Source organism: Pinus tabuliformis, chromosome 7 (assembly GCF_031772625.1).
Source record: "Pinus tabuliformis cultivar Carrire ecotype Pingquan chromosome 7, CPIR1, whole genome shotgun sequence".
NCBI lineage: Eukaryota > Viridiplantae > Streptophyta > Pinopsida > Pinales > Pinaceae > Pinus > Pinus tabuliformis.
In genome coordinates, this window is record NC_142293.1 from 1,984,782,480 (window position 1) to 1,984,801,740 (window position 19,261).

The 19,261-nt window shown below is 34.3% G+C and overlaps 1 protein-coding gene and 1 long non-coding RNA gene across 2 annotated transcripts; one reads left to right on the top strand and one right to left on the bottom strand.

Moving 5' to 3' along the window:
* Nucleotides 1-4,653: 4,653 nt before the first annotated feature.
* Nucleotides 4,654-5,342, bottom strand: LOC149256430 (uncharacterized). The gene is made up of 3 exons (XR_016266462.1): nt 5,205-5,342; nt 5,010-5,110; nt 4,654-4,786 (listed from the first exon to the last, which is right to left on the bottom strand). It is a non-coding gene; the product is annotated as an uncharacterized LOC149256430 (long non-coding RNA).
* Nucleotides 5,343-10,784: 5,442 nt separating this feature from the next.
* LOC149256431 (glycerol-3-phosphate acyltransferase RAM2-like) lies at nt 10,785-14,621 on the top strand. The gene is made up of 2 exons (XM_089460747.1): nt 10,785-11,709; nt 13,501-14,621. Exons 1-2 carry the CDS (start codon nt 11,029-11,031, stop codon nt 14,356-14,358), a joined length of 1,539 nt encoding a protein of 512 aa, XP_089316873.1. The 5' UTR covers nt 10,785-11,028; the 3' UTR covers nt 14,359-14,621.
* Nucleotides 14,622-19,261: the final 4,640 nt, after the last annotated feature.

The window sequence follows — 19,261 nt, forward strand, 5'->3', positions numbered from 1 at the left end:
GGAAATTCTCTTCGGAGAAACAAGGCTTCGGCCCTTTTTGTAAAATTGGATGTAAATTTTGGTTTTTTGTAATATAAATTAGTGCAGTCTTACGGAGAAAAAAAAAAACAAATGTACCAGTAATTATAGGAGTAACTGGGATCACAATACTTACTGATATAGATGACTCTGGTAATTCAGATGAAGAACCAGAAGTTTGTGATGTACTGGATTCAGTCAAACAATACCACTTTTTCTAGTTAGGAGTAGCTCTAGGGGATAAAGGCGGTTTACTCACTGTCCTCCGCGAATGATGGGGTAAGGGTTGATGTTCCTCCACGATTGCTGATTGATTTTATTACAAAAAGAAATAAACAAAAAGAGGGTAATCTAGGCAAAAGGATTACCAAGCAACTGTGAACTACAATATATTGCCTCACTAAACCAAGGACTTAACGTACACGCAAGCAATCTCCCTGAATGTTGTGTTTAGTCTCTCACAGTGTACAAGGCGGCCGACTTGGTTACCTAAGGATGGATAAAAACCTAATGTAGTCCTCCCATATATACCCGAAAGTACGTGGAGGCTCAATCTATGTTAACGTTGTATAATGCGAAACCGCATAGTGAGAGCATTCCTTTATACTTTTCGTACTATAATACCACCCTATATACCTGAAGGTATGTGGACGAGCTACGATATACTTATGTACATGGAATGAGGTATCACACTCAAAATGTATCGCAGACAATTATCAACAATTGTTATGTTTTATGATGTTGGAACACGTCTCTAGCCTAGAACTTATAAATGTTATTCGTTAGGTGACAATGCTCCATTAGGTTAATTGAGATAACTTTTAAGTTGATCTCGATTAAGAATTTGTCTTCCAGGTTGAGCACATCATGTCTTTGAAATACCTACAATGCAACTATAATGAGAAACATTCTTTTTATTTGAGTTTGAATAATGAAAACCTTAACTACAAGGGATAGAGCAATCAGAATGTTTAGTCAAAGAGCAAAGAGCACATCTAATGCAATTTCCCTATAATATTCCTACAAGGACACACAAACCTCCAATTGCATAATGCAAGTTTTTCTTTTCAATTACCTTAATGTTTAGATGAACAAAAGGAACTAAATGCACATAGAATCAATCAATCATTTTTCGCAAAAAACGAAGACTTTACGACACTTCCTTTTCGAAAGAAATGAAGACTTTATGACACTTCATTTTCAAAAAAGATTAATCGGCTATAAGCTAACTTTGACAATGAATTGATAATGATAAAAAAATCATTTAAGAAACACTAAACAATCATGGCCAAATTAGTGCTAGGAGGAGAAATACAACTTGATTTCAAAACCATAAGAATCATTGATCTTTCACCAAACAACGAGAGAATCAACTTTGGAAAAATAAAACCAAACGTGGGTTTTTAGGCCTAAGAGGAAACAATGCACGCCAGAGAGGGAGATAGTGCACTGCAATGCATTGTCTCTAAGGCAGGGACTGCTTTGCATCATACTGTGTCAAGACCAACACTGTGCTAGTGCCAAAGAGTCAAATCAAGAGACATTCAAGCACAAATTTTTACTAAATACACTTCAAAAAGACTGAAATAAGATCAATAAAGTCAAGAAAAGTCTACTAGGGTGTGATATGATGAGGGTAAGCCACCAAGAACGACAGTTGTTCCCTAGTATGGTCGCTAATTTGTTATATGGAATTTGCATCTACAGATAAACACATTTTCCCTAGGTTGGTGACTACACCTAGAATAACAGAAAGAGAGTAGTTTAACCTCTTCTTATAGAAGATAGATGAGATAGAGGAACTTATTTGTAGTCTTTTGCTTCCTTAATCTCTTTTGAATCGCTCTCGTCGCTCCCACTTGAACTAAATCTGCTCAAAAGGTACCTGTATCAAGAGAAACAGAAACAAGAAACAATCAAAGGATACATTATCTATCTACTATTAAACAATGGAATCGAAGACATTGAAACATATAATCATCACATATATGAAAACTCATATGAGAAAAGGAATAAACTCTTCATTAATGTAGGAGGAAGAGTATCACCCAATATAGTTTGATCCTGTGCCACTCCTCTAGCTTCAGTCCAACCCTCACCACATCAAAAGCACACTACTCCAGCAGCATAACATTGCTCAGCATGAACTCGATTTTCAAACCAACAAAATTTCCTTACAAACTTCATATTCTAGCCCTTTATCACTATGATGAGTGCTCAATTTATAGGAAATGGAGGTGGTTTTGTCATAAATGAGGGTATTGAATGGCCTTCCAAACTTGGAGTTAGTTTCCATGGAGCAAGGGATGAGAGGATAGGAGCTTAATGGATCTTTAGCCTATCTAATTTCAAGCTCATAGGAGGAGATAAGAGATGGGATCCTTCTGGAATCATCTAGAATCAAGGAATATTCCCAGAATCCTATGCAAATTTCGCTCAATCTCGCCGAGCGCAGGTCAAAGAGGGCCTAAGTGCACTGCAGTGTAGGCCACAGTGGGCTTGCCTATTCTGCAACACTGTCTCAAGGCTTGGGCCGCACTAGTGTCCCAAGGAGGCATTTCAGGAAGGCTTCAAGCCAGGAAACTTTCATAGAAGGAGGCATTTAATCAGTTGACTTGGCTAGGGCATGTAACAACTGAATTAGGGTTTGATGAGCCCTAAAAGTAGTGATCTGAATGTTGGAAGTGATGTGCCTAAATAGACCTGTAACACCCGGCCCTCATTAATACTCTTCATTTCAATGGCTTCCATGTGATCTCGAACATCGTTGATGCAAATAAGCCTACTCCTTTCTACACACATTGGAAAGATGCAGCTGCAATATGTCTGTCGGCCCATCTAATACTGGAATGGACAGATTATATCAATAATTTAAAGCTCTCTGGGATTATTCTTTCGAATGTTGAAGACTGCCTTGTATGGGTCGGTGGATCAAAATTAGACACAATCATTGTTAAAGAGGCTTACTCCCTCATTACTCGGCCTCCATACCCGAATCTGCTGCACCCCTAGTTGGCTAGGACCTGGAAATGGAATTTCCCCCTCAAGCTGAAATGTTTTTCCTCGCTTGTGGTCCACAATCACATCCTCACTTGGGAGAACCTTGTCAAGAGGGGTTTTCGAGGTCGAGGACGATGTTGTCTCTATAATACACATGGCAAGGACATTAACCACCTTTTCATCCACTGTCCCTTTGCTACAATAAGTTGGATCGAGATATTGCACACGATTGAGGAGCCACCGTCTTGGGACTGTACCGACACTATCTTTTGTTTACATTGCTAGACCACAAACTCTCATCTCCACTGAGCACTGGTTTTCTTCATCATATGGGGCATATTGAGGATTCAGAATGCTCTTATATTTGAGAATGAGCAACCCAACATCTAGCCTACCCGCTGCAAGATTATAAATTTTCACGATGAATATTGTGCACCATCAACTCCAACTCTCCTGCAGATCCCTCCACCTTACAACATTTTGGGAAACATTCCCTATAGGTTTCTTTGATGGGTCTTCTTCATTCAATTTATGTGGATGTGGCACGACTGTTTTCATAAATGTTGCACATTCTTATCTTTTCCACTGGCATGATGGGACTGGAACCAACACGTGGGACTCAAACCAACTCAAGAGTCAAACTCCTTTCCTTACGGGGAGTTCTTCATTGTGCTAACTAGCTCGGACTTCAGGGGATCAAGATTTTTGGAAACTCCAAAGTTGTCAATGATTGGGCTAATGGGCATCGCTCACTGCACTCTCCATCTCTTCACCATTGGAAAACCAACATTAAAACATTGATCAAAGTATTTGAGTCCATCAACATTGCCCATATTTATAGGGGACAAAACGGGACAACAGATCGAATATCAAAAGAAGGATGCTCAAGAGACCCCAAACGAATATATTATGAGCCCTTCCTACATAAATGTCTACTTGAGTCAGGCTATATACAGGGGACAAAACGGGACTACAGATCGAATATCAAAAGAAGGATGCTCAAGAGACCCCAAACGAATATATTATGAGCCCTTCCTACATAAATGTCTACTTGAGTCAGGGTATATGGAGCTTTAAAGCTCCCTGTTTGGACATGAATGTGATGTTAGGTGCTTGGTATTGAGGTAGATATCTCAAATCTTGGATGATAGAATCAATGCATATTCGAGCTGAATAAATAAGAGGGAAAATGTGTCTGCCCACGATAGACCCACATCTGGCTAAAAGAATACCGACATTCCTCCACAAACATAACAGAGATATGAGGCAGAGCATTCTCTGTTTTAGGAGGCAGAGGATGATGAAGTAGAGGTCCCTTACAATCGTCTCACAAAGCGTTCAATTATCACACAAGGTTGTTGATTTACACTCTTTTCACATGGGAAACAAACAAAGAGTGAGGATATAGATTATCTTATTCATGTAACACACGAGTAAAACTGGATCCCGAGATCCAAGCAACAATGTATTTCTCTTACATTCCAGGTATAGAAACTTTTTTTTTTCCATGTATTTATTTTACTTTACAGGTATAAAAACGTTTTTTCCAGTTGAAATAAAAGCTATATCTAAAATTAGAACGGAAAACCCTTAGGTCGATGAGTCACAAATGGTGCTAGAGAAATCAGACAGAGATTGGGTGATGTGTTCTTAACAACAGCAATAACAAGAAGAATGAATCGAACCACGAGCACCTGAATTCGAGGCAGGTACAAGATTTCAAGTCGAATGTACACTCCACGAAAAATTCTTGCGGACGAAACCCTACCTATAACGATGACAGAGAAAACCATTTAGAGAAAACCATTTAGTGTGCTACAGGATAATGAGAATTATTAGAAGAATTTCGAAAGACAGTTAAGAAACCCTGCTTATCTAAGCCTCGCTGAGTCGAGATAACAACCTTTCCATACTCGAATCAAGTAAAAATTAGTATATGATAATCGAACCTTGTGGAATTTTAAAACTCATAAGAGATAGCCCTTATTTACCTGGGATTTTTTGGAACCCCGAGCGAATCCAGCCTGAGCAAATCTTGACCTTACTGAGCAATGGTGCTCAACAATGAAACATAAGCTCTGTGACCCGCAATCTGTAGTCAAAGTATTGATAATGCTAAGAGCCTAACTAAAGAATCATTGACCCAATAGATTGAAATATACAACAAAGGAAGTTATGGGGGTTACTTGTGGATAGTCGGAGCAGGTTTCTTCAAGCTAGGGTTTTTATCACGGTCCCAGAGCTCAACTGAGAGTCAAGAAGTTCGCAACTGAGACCACCGGGAGGCGAAGGGGGGGTAGTTACCCCTTAACTATCCTGCCAAATCCTAGACCATCCGATGAAGAACCCTCGGATCACAACGATGGAGCACATAACATTTGGCAAGTGCATATTTCACCTCGAATCTGAGGTTATGCGTGACAGTTGGCTTCTCGAGAGAAAGTTAGAGGAGCAGAGTAGAAGAGTAGATGATAAGCATTAACGGTAAGGTATGAAACATATCAGTCAAACTATATCGAGACTTCTATATGATTCTTCTGGGAAATCAATTTAATAGTTTTATACCACATGATATGTTACAAATAAAGACTAGGCAATAGCGGAACACCAAATATATTTCTATCTATATAGTCATTGGGTCACAGGTATAGGCAATATGAAAAGCACACCATACTGTGACTTACGAACTCAAGGGTTATATGATAAAATGCATTCAAAGCAGTTATAAGGGATAAATCCGGAAGAAATATAATTTTGCTAGGGGTGGTAATTTGATAAAAGTATAAAAAAAATTGTTACGGGGTGTCCAACCCCAGCTGAGCAGGACTTTTGATCTTGATCTTGCTGATCCCAAGGTCTAGGTCTGCCATCTGCCATTTGGTAGTGAATTAGAGCATACCCTTGATTGACCCTTTTAAGGCAACTTAGGGTATTGAAAGTTCTCGCACGATATCATTGATGGAATATAATAATCTGTTGTATGCAAGCGACTCTAAAAAAAATATTGAAGTCTAAACTTGCAGAAAGTCCCATACTTGTGTGTTAACCAAAGTCGTCGGAGTCGTCGGATTAAGTTTAAATTGATGAATAAGCCCAATTATTAACTCAGCTCTAAGGAAGTGGAATAAATATGTCCGTGCTGGATAGAAATAAAATATAATAAAATGGGTAGAGGGTATTTTTCACTTATATTTTAAAAATTATTATATTTTAAATTATTATATTTTAAATTATTATTATTAAATATTTTTCAAATAATCTAAATAATGTGTATATTGGTTAAAGGGTATTTTTCACTTATATTTTAAAAATTATTATATTTTAAATTATTATTATTAAATATTTTTCAAATAATCTAAATAATGTGTATATTGGTGTTGAGTGAAATAAGATTAGTATAGATTAATTTTTATTCTTAATCTGTCAAAAGTCAAGAGGGATCAAATCTCTTGAGATGCAATTTCTTTTAGAGTGATGCAAATTTTTCTTAGAGCGAAAATGGGTTTGATACCGGATTGTGATCCCAAACACGATAGTACTTTTACTCTTACAGGATTTCTAATACCTACAATTATAGATACTTTACAATCCAAGGATTATCATTATGAGGATATTTGGCCCGAAGATGTAATTCACATTGTCCACCCTAACGATCCATCTTTCTCCTCTGAAAGGAGATTTCAGTAAATAACAGAAGAAGAATGAATCAAGATATCTGAAACTATAGTAATTATTCGCGATATGTATATGTAGTTGACATTGAAATATTTTATTTATAATTCATGTTGCCCACATAAAATGTTAAAATGCTAATTATTTTTATTATTAATATTTTCTAAAATTTTACGTATCAAAATCCATATAAAACATTGAAGTATTTGAAAATATCTCCTCATATATTGAATTAGAAAACAACTATTAATAAAATAAGAATCCTCTCCATCTTTCTCTCTCTATATACGAAGAGTTTCTAATTCGTCTCTCTGGTGCGAAGGGTTTTTACCGTGCAAAAGGTCAAGGCTGCATTCTGAGAGAGAGGGGCCAACAGCAAGCAGCGATATGGTTTGTAGAGCTTAGAAATTCCGGGGATCCGGTCGCGCGTGCACCATTACATTACATTGCAAAGAGGGTTTTCCGTGGAGGGTTTCTGTGGAGGGTTTTTTTTCTCTTCACGATTCATCTCTGCGATAAGAAGAGTTTCTAATTCGTCTCTCTAGTGCGAAGGGTTTTTACCGTGCAAAAGGTTTCTGGCTTTTGTATAATATTTATGAGTCGGTGCTTTTGTATATAAATATAAGCCGGTGCTCTGATTCTAGCACGGGAAGGGCATTAAAGTGAATGAAATACTCACCATTATATCAAAACGACTGCGCCTTACGCAATTTTTCTGGAAATTCAAATTTTTGGGAATTGGATCTTGAAAAATCTCTGAAACAAAAATAGGCCTTTACCTAATCGATTCGCCAGAACATCTGCAGCTCTCCGCTCCATCGTCCAGAGGCTCTGCAGCTCATCCTCGTCCAGATCTGTGGCTCTGCAGCTCTCCAGATCTACGACAAAGACTCTAGATTTGCGGCTCTAGTGAGATATAGAGTGGCTCTCGCTTTTCTGGTAGTGTATCGAAGGCCAGTGTAACGCACCGAGAGCCTGTGAATAAAGGGAACAGTTTCATCATCAGACCCAGCTTTGATTTTCTTTTTATTTTTGGCTGATCTACAACTCTTTATATGCTCTGCGGCTCATCGTCGTCTAGATCTGCGGCTCTGTGGCTCTTCAGATCTGCGGCCCTTAACAAAATCAATTCGCCAAAACCTCCGAGATCCAGAACGTTCGCGGGTTAAGAACCTTCGTGTATGCCTCAACCCTACGGCAAACCCTAATTCCATAGAGTCAAAGTTACCTCGCTTGCTAAGGAGAACATTTTCTAGATGGCTCCCAGCTTCGCGAAAATAGTTGTTGGCTCTCCGTCCGCCTCTGGGGGGCAAGCTCCTGCCCATATCGTCAGTGAAGCCCCAGCTCCCATTGTCCAGGTGGTCCAGGCTTCACTCGATGAGGCTTTGAAGTTCTCTGAAAGTGCCCTAATATGCCGATTCAATGGTTTTTGGCCGCGGTTGATAGCTCTCCACAGTTGGATCTCGGAGGTATGGAAGCCTCTAATTCCTGATGCAATTAATATCTACCCCTATGCTAGGGGTTTCTTTATAGTAGATTTTGAAAACCGTGAAAGCAGACAATGTATTCTAGATTCTGGCCCTTGGTTTTGGGATAAATCAGGTCTATTCATGAGGCCATGGAACCCATCATTCTATCCCTCAACAACAGTCATAACCTCAGTACCACTTTGGGTGAGATTGCCAAACCTACCCTTGCATCTCTGGAATTTCTCTTCGCTAGAAGCCATTGGAAATGCAATTGGAAAATTTTACTGCAGGTGTCCAAAAACAGAGGAATATGTCAGAACCACATATGCACGCATATGTGTGGAAATGGACTTCAGCGCTGGATTCCCAGCTGAAATACACCTAACAAGTAAAGACTATGTGTGGAACCAGAAACTCGATTATGAAAGTGTCCTCTTCAGATGTCGATCTTGCTTTGAGACAGGCCATCTAGCCAAAAATTGCCCAAAAGCTTCCGAGAAAAATTCTGATAGAAAAAATCACCACAGATCTACATGGTGGGAAGGAGCACAAAAAGAGCACTACACTGTCATCCAAGAAGAATACTCTCGAGAAACTCTGAATTACAAGAAATCGGGCAAGATACAAACAACTCTCAACACAAGCAGGGGGAAAGCCCCGCCCAACAACAAAAAGGTGAACTCAACAACCCCTCAAGAATCGACACCTATGCGGTTTCAAATAACGCGCAAAATAAATTTTCATTTAACAGCAAAGCAGATCTCCTAGACCAAACTTCTCCGACTATCTCCAAAAGGACGAACACAATAGATCGCGAAGCTAAGACACCAATGTCCCAAGAACCAGAAGAGATGAAGGAGATGCAAGATAAAGAAAGTTGGAAGACCGTAGAGAAGAAAAAGAAAGCTACATCACCAATCTCGCCAAGAAAGACAAGGAGCCAGACAATTAGAAATTAAGAAATTATAGTTCCGATAGACCAATTTGGTCTCAGTGGACGTTAACCACCACCATCATCATCATCATGATATTTTGCATGTTAAAATCTTGTACTCAACCCCCGTCTTGAAATATTTTATTTATAGTCTTTATAGTCTACTTTAAAGATTTGTTTGTTATTGATATTTTTAAATTGTTATAGATCAACTCCATATTAGAAGTAAAATAAATTACAAATCTCCCTAGTTATGTAAAGTGAAAATAAAAAATAAAATATTTAATTTAAATTAGTCTAATTCTAGATTCCCTTCGAGGTTGATCTCCCCATATTTTCCTATGGGAAAAAAAGAGAATATGTTATTTAATATTCACATTGAAATATTTTAATTATATTTCACCATAAAATATTTTTTCATTAATAAATTTTTGTTCTAAACATCACACATCATGTAATATTAATAATACTATTTCTTGTCATCTCCATATTAAGACTTGAAGAAATTCAATTTCCTAGGGATACTAAAAAGTAAATTAATTTTTTTATTCATAAACAAAGAAATCACATTTCTTTAGAGTTATATTTATCTAAAATTAAAGTGCAAATTGAAATATTGTAATTAAGAGGGAGATTAATTTTTTTGTTATTACCATTTTTTATTTAATTTATTTTGTTATTACTATTTTTTATTTCTTAATTTAAATTATTATTTTACTATTTTAAAATGTAAGGTTATGTAACAAATCTCTCCCACACTAAAATATAAATAACAACATCTCTCATACTAATATGTAAAGAAGCACAATAAATACATCTTAGGGTGAAACTTAATATAAAAACTTATATTTCATTATATATAAACCATAATATATCATCTAAAATTATAAATTTTATAACTAAATTCCTTTCGGTATATTCACTTACAGAGTTAGAATTTCAAAAGAGACCCACCTGTCAAAAGTTTTCACACCTCACTAATCTCTATTCATAATTTCAAAAAAAGATCTAGACTTTTTTTACAAATATTTAAACCATATTTAACATGCAAATCAGCCCCTAAATTCCATCCCTACTCATGTGGAGAAGAATGATATGAATTTATCTGATAGTGAATTTATAGAATCAACATATCACTCGATAACTATAAAATACTATATAAATTAACTCGGGATATAAAAAAGTGAATCTAAATACTTCTCTTTCCCACAATGTATGTCTATTGCAAATTATGGAACGTGTTAGGGTACGTTGAGGTGAGATCATAGGCCGATAGCGTAGGCAAATGTCAAATTGGGAAAAAAGTTTGGACAGTTGGACAAGTGAAGAGGCGGTGTACCAGCGATGGCCAGCTTTTCGCGTTATCGCGACCCGGGCATCAGATGAGCATGTGTCATACTGTCTGAAGTTGAATTTCTTTGATTCATTCATGAACCAGCAAATCACCATGTGTCTAATGATTTTCTGGAGTTAATCTCTGGTTGATTCATCAATTAAATGCAATCCATTAATGTAGCCATTACTTCGGCAGAAAAGCTAACACTTCCCCTCGCTGCGCTTTTTATACTCTCACACGCAATCCATGAGCGCCCTCGTCTTCTTCCGCATTTTCATGACGAGTCTCTCGCTTATCTTACTGCCATTTTTATGGAGCCCAGCCAGGATCCAAAAAATTCTGCGAATAACCAGCCAACAACATCTCGGTTTGGTCATTAATGTGTATTTTATAGGACGAACCTGTCAGCCAGCGGAAGTAAGAGTTTTAATTCGCATTCACCATCGGCTCCACTGTCTCTTGGCTTGTTTTCGATCGCTCTGGAAGTTCATTAATGTCCTTAACTCTGTTTGTTCTGCAGCTCAATAATAGGAAATAATATGGATCTGTTTATTCATTGAGTAAAAATAGTTTGTAGAGTAAGCTGCTTTGGGAAGAAGATGGGGTCTCCAATATCATCCCTGTTAAGGTTTCGGAATAAATATAGATCAACGCAGAATTCTTTTTCATTGCCCTTTGAAAGCATAGAGAATTGTACTGTTTCAGGTGGAGAAAAGCAGACGATTGTGACAGATCTTAATGGGACTTTGTTGAGATCCAAGTGCCCTTTTCCATACTACATGTTGGTGGCATTTGAGGGCGGGGGATTTCTAAGGGCATTAATTTTGCTTTTGTTATGGCCCCTTGTTGCTCTGCTGTGCTGCCTGGGATTGGAATCGGTGGGAATTCAGATAATGATATTCTTTACTTTTGTGGGTCTTAGGGAAACGGAGGTTGTTAGTGTGGCACGAGCTGTGCTGCCTAAGTTCTACCTGGAGGACATGCATCCCCTTTCTTACGAAGTGGTCACGTCGTGTGGCACACGATATGTGATCACGGAGACTCCGACGGTCATGGTGGAGCATTTCCTGAAGAAGCATCTCGGCGTCCATATGGTTCTTGGCACCACGCTTCATGTCAATCGTTTTGGATATTTCACAGGTCTCGTGAGTGGAAGAGGACCTTTAATTAACAAAGGCAACGCCGTCAGATGGTTACTGGGAGTTGATGAAGATTATAAGGCTGCTGATATTGGTTTAGGAGATAGCCCCTCCGATTATGAATTCCTCTCCCTTTGCAAGGTCGGTTGCCACCAACTTGCTTCATTACAATACCCATTAATCTAAATTTATTATTAGCTCACTTTTGTATATCTTTTAATATTCTTGGAATTTGAAGGACATGAATAGATAGAACAAATTAATTGTTTGATTTCTTGTATTTTATATTCTAAAATATTGCAAAAATTTGCAAGGAGATAAAGAATCGCTCTCAACTAAACGTTATCACTGTATCTAAAATTATTTTGCTAATTTCTAGTATACTTATCACTATACCCAAAACTATTTTGCCAATTTATAGTATGTGTACAATATTCTTGGAATTTGAAAGGTCCGAGTAGACCAAAAAAAATAAATAAATAAATTAAATTGATATCCTGTATTTTATATTCTAAAATATAGCAAAAATTTGCAATGTAGATATAGAATAGCTCTGAATTAAACTTTATCATTCTGCCCAAAACTATTTTAATGGGCTATCACTACAACTATTTTAATAGGCTATCACTACAAGAGCAAATTAATTGTTTGAACTTTGAGTGGTTATTGTACTTAATATTTTAAATTATTTTAATTTTAAAATATTTCAAAAAAATCGTAATTGAGATAAGAATACTCTAAAATTAAATTTTATTAATATATTTAAATTATTTTGCTAATTTATATTTTATTTATAATATTTTAAAAATGGATATAAATTTATTTACCATCTTTTTAAAATAGACTATCCAGAGAGGAGGAAATTAATTATTTAATGTTAGAGTTGTTCTTGTATTTTATATTTTAAAATATTCTAATTCTAAAATATTTCAGAAATTTGCAGATTAAATATATATAAAAAAATGTTTTTAAAATAGTTATCTTCACAAGGAAAATTAATAGTTTGATCTTTGATTTTGCTCCTCTATTTCATATTTTAAAATATTCGAAAAAATTATTATTGAAATAAAAAAAATAGCTTTGCAACTAAAAATGATCAATATACTTAAAACTAATTTTCTCTTTTATATTTTATTTACAAGGTTATTGAAATAATTGTTTAATAAATAGCTTCGAACTGAAGGTTATTAATAAACATAAAATAAATCTAATTTATATACCTAAAACTATTTTGCTAATATATTTTATTTACAATGTTGTTAGAATATCCCATAATTTAGATTATAATGATGTTAAAACGGATTCTTTATTGCAGACTATTTTAGAATCTTACAAACAATAGCAAGATTAAATATCTGATTTTAGAATCTTAAAACAATAGGAAGATTAAACAACTGACTTTGACTTTGAACAATAGAATATCAACATTAAACAATTGACTTTGAACAGTAGCAAGATTAAACCATTGATTTTGATTTTGTTAATGGAATTTTGAAATATTTTCAAAATCAATTATTAAGAAAAATTCAACAATTTTTTATATTAAAAAACAATTTTGAAAGCAGAGATTGCAAAATAGATGATTTGTATTGTGAATATGTAAAAGCTGTAGTTAGTAAAATTCTCAAAATATTCTCAAAATATTTTCTTGCTGAAAAAATTCTCAAATATTTTCAAAAATTTACCATCAATATAAATTCAACCAGAACAATTTTGAATCCCGACAATCAAAATAAATTCAACCAGAACAATTTTGAATACCGAGCCGAGATTGCAAAGTTGATGATTTGTATTGTGAATATGAAAAAGCTGCAGTTAGTAAAATTCCCAAACATTTTCAAAATTTACAGTCAAGATAAATTCAACCAGAACACTTTTGAATACAGAGCTGGCAAAGTAATGACGATTTGTATTGTTACTGTGAAAACGCAGGAAGCATACATAGTTCCCGAGGCAAAGAATTTGGAGAAAGTACCGCGGGAACGATATCTAAGCCCTCTTGTATTCCACGACGGGCGACTCGCAATGCGGCCGACGCCCTTTATATCTCTTGTAATATTTCTGTGGTTACCAGTCGGCTTTATCCTCGCCATCACCCGAGTGGCAATAGGAGTCGCCTTTCCGCCCCATTACGCAGTGCCCCTGGTATCACTTCTTGGTGTCAAAATTCGAGTGCAGGCACCCCCACCGCTACGAGAGCAACGGCAATTAGGGATGCTGTTCGTGTGCACCCATCGGTGCCTGATGGATCCAGTGTTCCTCAGCCTCGCCCTGCGCCGAAAAATAACCGCACTGACATACAGCGTGAGCAAGATGTCAGAGATTTTGTCTCCGATAAAGACAGTGAGGCTCAGCAGGTCTAGGTCTCGAGACGCAAAGCTCCTTCGCAGTGTTTTGGAACGGAATGAAGACCTAGTGGTGTGCCCAGAGGGAACAACATGTAGAGAACCCTATCTGCTACGATTCAGCCCTTTGTTTGCCGAAGTGGGAGAAACCATTATTCCCGTGGCTGTGAATGTTAGGATGGAGATGTTTTATGCAACGACTGCCAGAGGGTGGAAGAGCATGGATTCGGTCTTTTTCCTTATGAATCCAAACCCTTGTTACGAGATCATCTTTCTGGATCCTCTGCCACAGGACATGTCATGTGCAGCTGGCAAAAGTAGCATTGAAGTAGCCAACTATATTCAGAAGCAGCTTGCTCAGGTCTTGGGCTTCCAATGCACATCACTCACCAGAAAAGATAAGTACATGGTTTTGGCCGGTACCGATGGGAGTGTGCGTTCATGAAGTTATGTCTGTATTTTGTTTCCCTCTTTTCCTCCATTGATTCCTTTGGGTCAATAAAAAAGAGGTAATAGAATGAAATAATAGGTGATGGGATTAAAGTAATATTCCAAAATACAGTTTCACCTTAAAGCTTTCAACCCGCTGGTATGTATTTTTCCTTTCTGCCTGTATCAACTTATACATTGTAACAACACATCCAGAATATATTGGTGTCTCAAACTATTATAAGAAAAATATATGGATATTATGTATATCCTTATTCAGAGAGAGGTGGCTGATTTTGCATTTCAGTGTCTTCAAGGAGATGTGCAAACGACAGTACGTATTTTTGCTTTTTCCAAATTAAAAAACAATTTACGTTTATTAATTTGGATTTATTAATAATATTTATTAACAAATGTTATGTTATATTCAGGTTGGAATTTCGATTTCTCTTTACTTATCATACACTTTTTTTTTACCTTTTGGGTTCTTAAAATTTTACTCTTGAAGGGTAATGTTCTTACAATAAATTAACCCTTTACTAATAAATGCTTGATTATAAAACTACCTTTCAATAACATAATTATGTTAAATTGTCACATATTTATTAATTCTTGAATCTTGGTTTGAAATTGCATGGAACACTCACAATAAAGTCTTTGGAACTTGGAATCAAATGTACTTGCCCGAGACATGCCATAGAATTTGTATATATGAGATATGACTAAGGATATCTTATAAGACATATAAGATGACCAACATAGTAAAACTATTCAATGTTATCAATAAAAACTGAAAAGTAGATTAATTAATATGGTTTATGTTATTATTTACTTAATCTAATATATACTAGTGGATCTAAAGATAAAGTACATTCTACCATATATATTTTAGCATTGCTTTGGATAATGATATATACACTAATGTTAACAAGAATGAGTACTTAGTATTTGAACCTTTTAAAAATTAAAAGACTAAAATTATAATAAATGGACATTGTAGATCTCCTAACATCATGTTATAGGGTTCTGTTATGATTTCCTCCACTATTACATTCTTAGAGGGAAAATACTTATAAGTATTAAATGTGGTAAAAGCATGCTCCGCTCAAATATTTCCTTGTATTTATCACCAAAATTGTATTAAAATCAATAGATATAAACAAAAACATCTTTGTATATTGAAGTAACATTGAATAAAACCATAAGAAACTCAGTCTAAAAGGGCTCCGTATAGTATCTAACTAGTTTATTTTTTAGACAAAACAATTTCATTGAAAAATCAAAATAATTTTCACCTTCGTGTATTATTTAGAGACTATAACCTTTAATCTAACTTGTAGACATGTGAATTAAAAATTAAATATATTTAATTATAATAGTTGAACAACTACAATTATGGACATTTCAACAAAAAATTGTTGAACATTTGAAACATGTTTATTTTTCTTATTGAAAGTATATAATCAATCCTAGGTAGCCCCAAGGGATAGCTCAAATGGTCGAGTTCCCGTTGCTAAGTACTTTCCCAGTTGGGAGGTCACGGGGTCAAATCTCCTCGATGCCCTCGGGGTTAGGTCTGTAAAGCCCGACGGGCAGATCCCTTCGGGTGGAACTGCCCCGCTTCTCTACTGTGGACGTAGCGGCCACTCAGTGCCCGTGAACCACAATTGAAAAAAAAAAAAAAATCAATCCTAGGTAGATTACTTGATCGTACATTATCTAATATAAGGTTTGATATAAAAAATAAATATATGACATCCTAAAAGGGCACAAGAACATACCACCAACATAGAGTTTTTAAATCCATCTAATAAGAGAAATTCATTTTACAACAAATTATTAGTTGTTTCAAACTGATGTCACAACTTACAAGTATCTAAATTTTATTGCTCCAATGATAATGTAAGCAAAGAAATGCATGGGGTTTCATGGAAGCTATGCATTAAATCCAAATAAAAATGGATATTGGATATGTGTGCAAAATAATCTCCTCATATTTAAATGCATCTTGAGAAACATAAAAGGAAAGATGCTATGCCATAGTAGCAAAATGCTCCAATCTAAATTTGTCACTTATTTTACTACGTTTTTAAAAAGGTTTGTAAGATGTGGGCCACCTATGTGTATGAAATGTAAATGGATAAAAAAATATAATCAACATCTAATTCTCCAATATGTGGTGTAGTGGGGACTTCAATATTATAGAACTTTATTCTTTTAAGATTAATGTGACATAAAAATGCAATAATTTAACTTTAATTATACTAAATAAAATTATATCATGTTGGACTTCAAATTTGTTTTGTCATAAACATGTTTATGCTTTAGATTCTTTATATTTTTAATCTTTATCTATATTTAATAGGTTTGGGATTAAAATAAAATATATACTTTTTAAAATGACGGGGAGATCAAATTTGAAAAGATTTGTCTACACTTGTTTGCACCTAAACAAAGTAAGGTGCACTCTACAATATACTCAAATTTGGATTAATCATAATGTGACTAATTTAAATTAAGTAACATTATTAAAACTTTTAAAAATTATAGATTAAGTTTACATTAAAGCAAATATATCAAAATAATAAATAATTATTGTTTTTATAATTGAAATATTTCCCTATAAAATATTTTAATGAAATTTTTTTCAGATTTGATCTTTCGCCACTTGGTAGATTGCAAGATGGACCTAAGTGGCTTTAATTATTAATTATAATTATTAACTTTATTTTTTTATTTTTTGTTTTTTATTTTATTTATCTATTTTCTAATTTATTTTGACTGAGCCAATTTTTATAAAAGAAATTACAACATCTCTGCCATATTGGAAAGAAATTTGTTGACAAATATTTTAGAAAAGAAGGAAATCTGTATCGTCTTAAAATATACATTGTAACAAAAAAATAGAATTTATATTAAAACAAAATTATTAAATGAAAAATTCAGTAATGAAATACAATATTAAAAAGATATCCCATTTAATTGAGGTTTTTTTTTATATTGATTATTATATTTAGGGAAGTCTATCTAAATATGTTAGAATGATTATTATTATTAATTAAATTATTTCTTATCCATTAAATGACTTTTTTATGGTTAATTTTAATCAAAATCTACGAGGAATCTTTAATTTTTGGAGTGCTAAATCTATTTATGCATTCAAAATTTATTTTAAATAACAAAAAGTTACGAACTTGCTTGAAATTGTAATTAAAAGACATTAACTCTCACCATTATTCATATAAATAATTTAATTTAAATATAGTCAAAATTGACTTTATGCAAAAAGACTTATTTAACAACACAAGATATTGCTATAGATGCAGCTCCACACACTCAATTATTCGTTACTATTGGAAAATACAAATGTTCAAATAAATCGCATTGGTTTTAAACCCGACATCCACTAAAAGCCCAAAAACAGTACTCCTCTGGCTAATTTGCATGACATCGACCAAAAGCAACCAAACATGTAACCAAACATTCACCAAAAACCTGTTGTGCAATGGATGATAAAATAATGTGCGAAAACAAAGATAAAAGCAAAGCATATTTACTTTAGGTTTTCCGGGACGTCATTCCCAGGATTTCAAAATTTCATTGAAGCGAGCTTAATTTGAAGCATGATGTGGATGTAAAATAATTCACACGCGAGAATTATCACTTACAATGGGACCATCACAAAAACATACACCGAACGGAAGTCGTTGAAAGGTGAGATACGAAGACAACATGGCTTGTCGGAGGCCGGACAAGTGGCCATATCGAGGAGAACTTCTGAAAAAACGGGCTTTAAAAATTTCTAACCATCAAATAAGTTCAAAAGGCCTTATGACGGGCGAAATGACCGTGGAGTCCGGACAATATTTACGGGTGCTGAGTTATGGAAAAATAAATATGAAAGTGAACGGGTGGTGAGTTAGGGAAAAATAAATATGAAACTTGTCTTGACGATGAACCACACTGGTTGGTTCAAAACGCGTCCACAAAAGATTGGTTATGTGATTATGCCGAAGATTATCTAACAGTGAAATGTTGTGTTGAAATGGGATTTTGTAATGAAACTCTATAACTTTATTTTATTAGGAGATTTTAGTTGAAATTGATATAGAAATAATTACTTTCAATTAAATGAGATTAATATTTGTATTGATAGTTTAATGTTATAAATTAAATATTATTATTTTTAATATTATTTTAATTTAATTATAATTAGTAATTTTCCATTATTATAATTTTTATTTTCTAAAAAATTAAAGTAATACTAATTTTGAAGTGTGTTGTTTCAATCTTATGTGTTAAAAGTTCAATTAACCATTAAAAATAAGAACTAATCCATTTATGTTGAGGATCTTAAAGAAAATTTGTTTCTAAATATGTAAAAATAAATAAATTTTGTAACTTTCAATTTTTCCAAATATGTAAAAATTAAATTTTACAACTTTTAGAAATAAAAAAAAGGCTAAAGTTTTACATATTATTAAATTTTAAATATTAATATTTATATGAAATAAAAACAAATAATATTTTAAAATGTTTTAAAAGTAACATTTTCATTATTTTAAATCAAATATGAAAAAAATCTATAATCAATTTATGAACACAAAATCTAGAAAAATTATTCTTCATCATTAATGTAAAAATGAAAACAAATTTATTAATCAATAATACAATTGATTAACGTGAAATTTAAATTTTATTACAACTTTTTATGATTAATATAAATGAAAAAATAATCTAGCAATTAAAATTAAACAATAATACTAGATTTGGGAAGAAATTTTCAAAATTCAATTCCAGGTGTGTGATTGAGTGGAGAGCTAGGGTTTCACAGTGTGAGCAACTAGTGTTTTCACGGAACCAAACTAGGGTTTTCACGGAACCAGTCTGGCAAACCTTAAAATCTAGCAGACAAAGTG

What these genes read in the sequence shown, in the direction of transcription:
- LOC149256431 (XM_089460747.1), top strand. Translation starts at nt 11,029, where the DNA reads ATGGGGTCTCCAATATCATCCCTGTTAAGGTTTCGGAATAAATATAGA. An exon ending in AATTCCTCTCCCTTTGCAAG is followed by an intron (nt 11,710 to 13,500) that starts GTCGGTTGCCAC and finishes GTGAAAACGCAG; the next exon opens with GAAGCATACATAGTTCCCGA.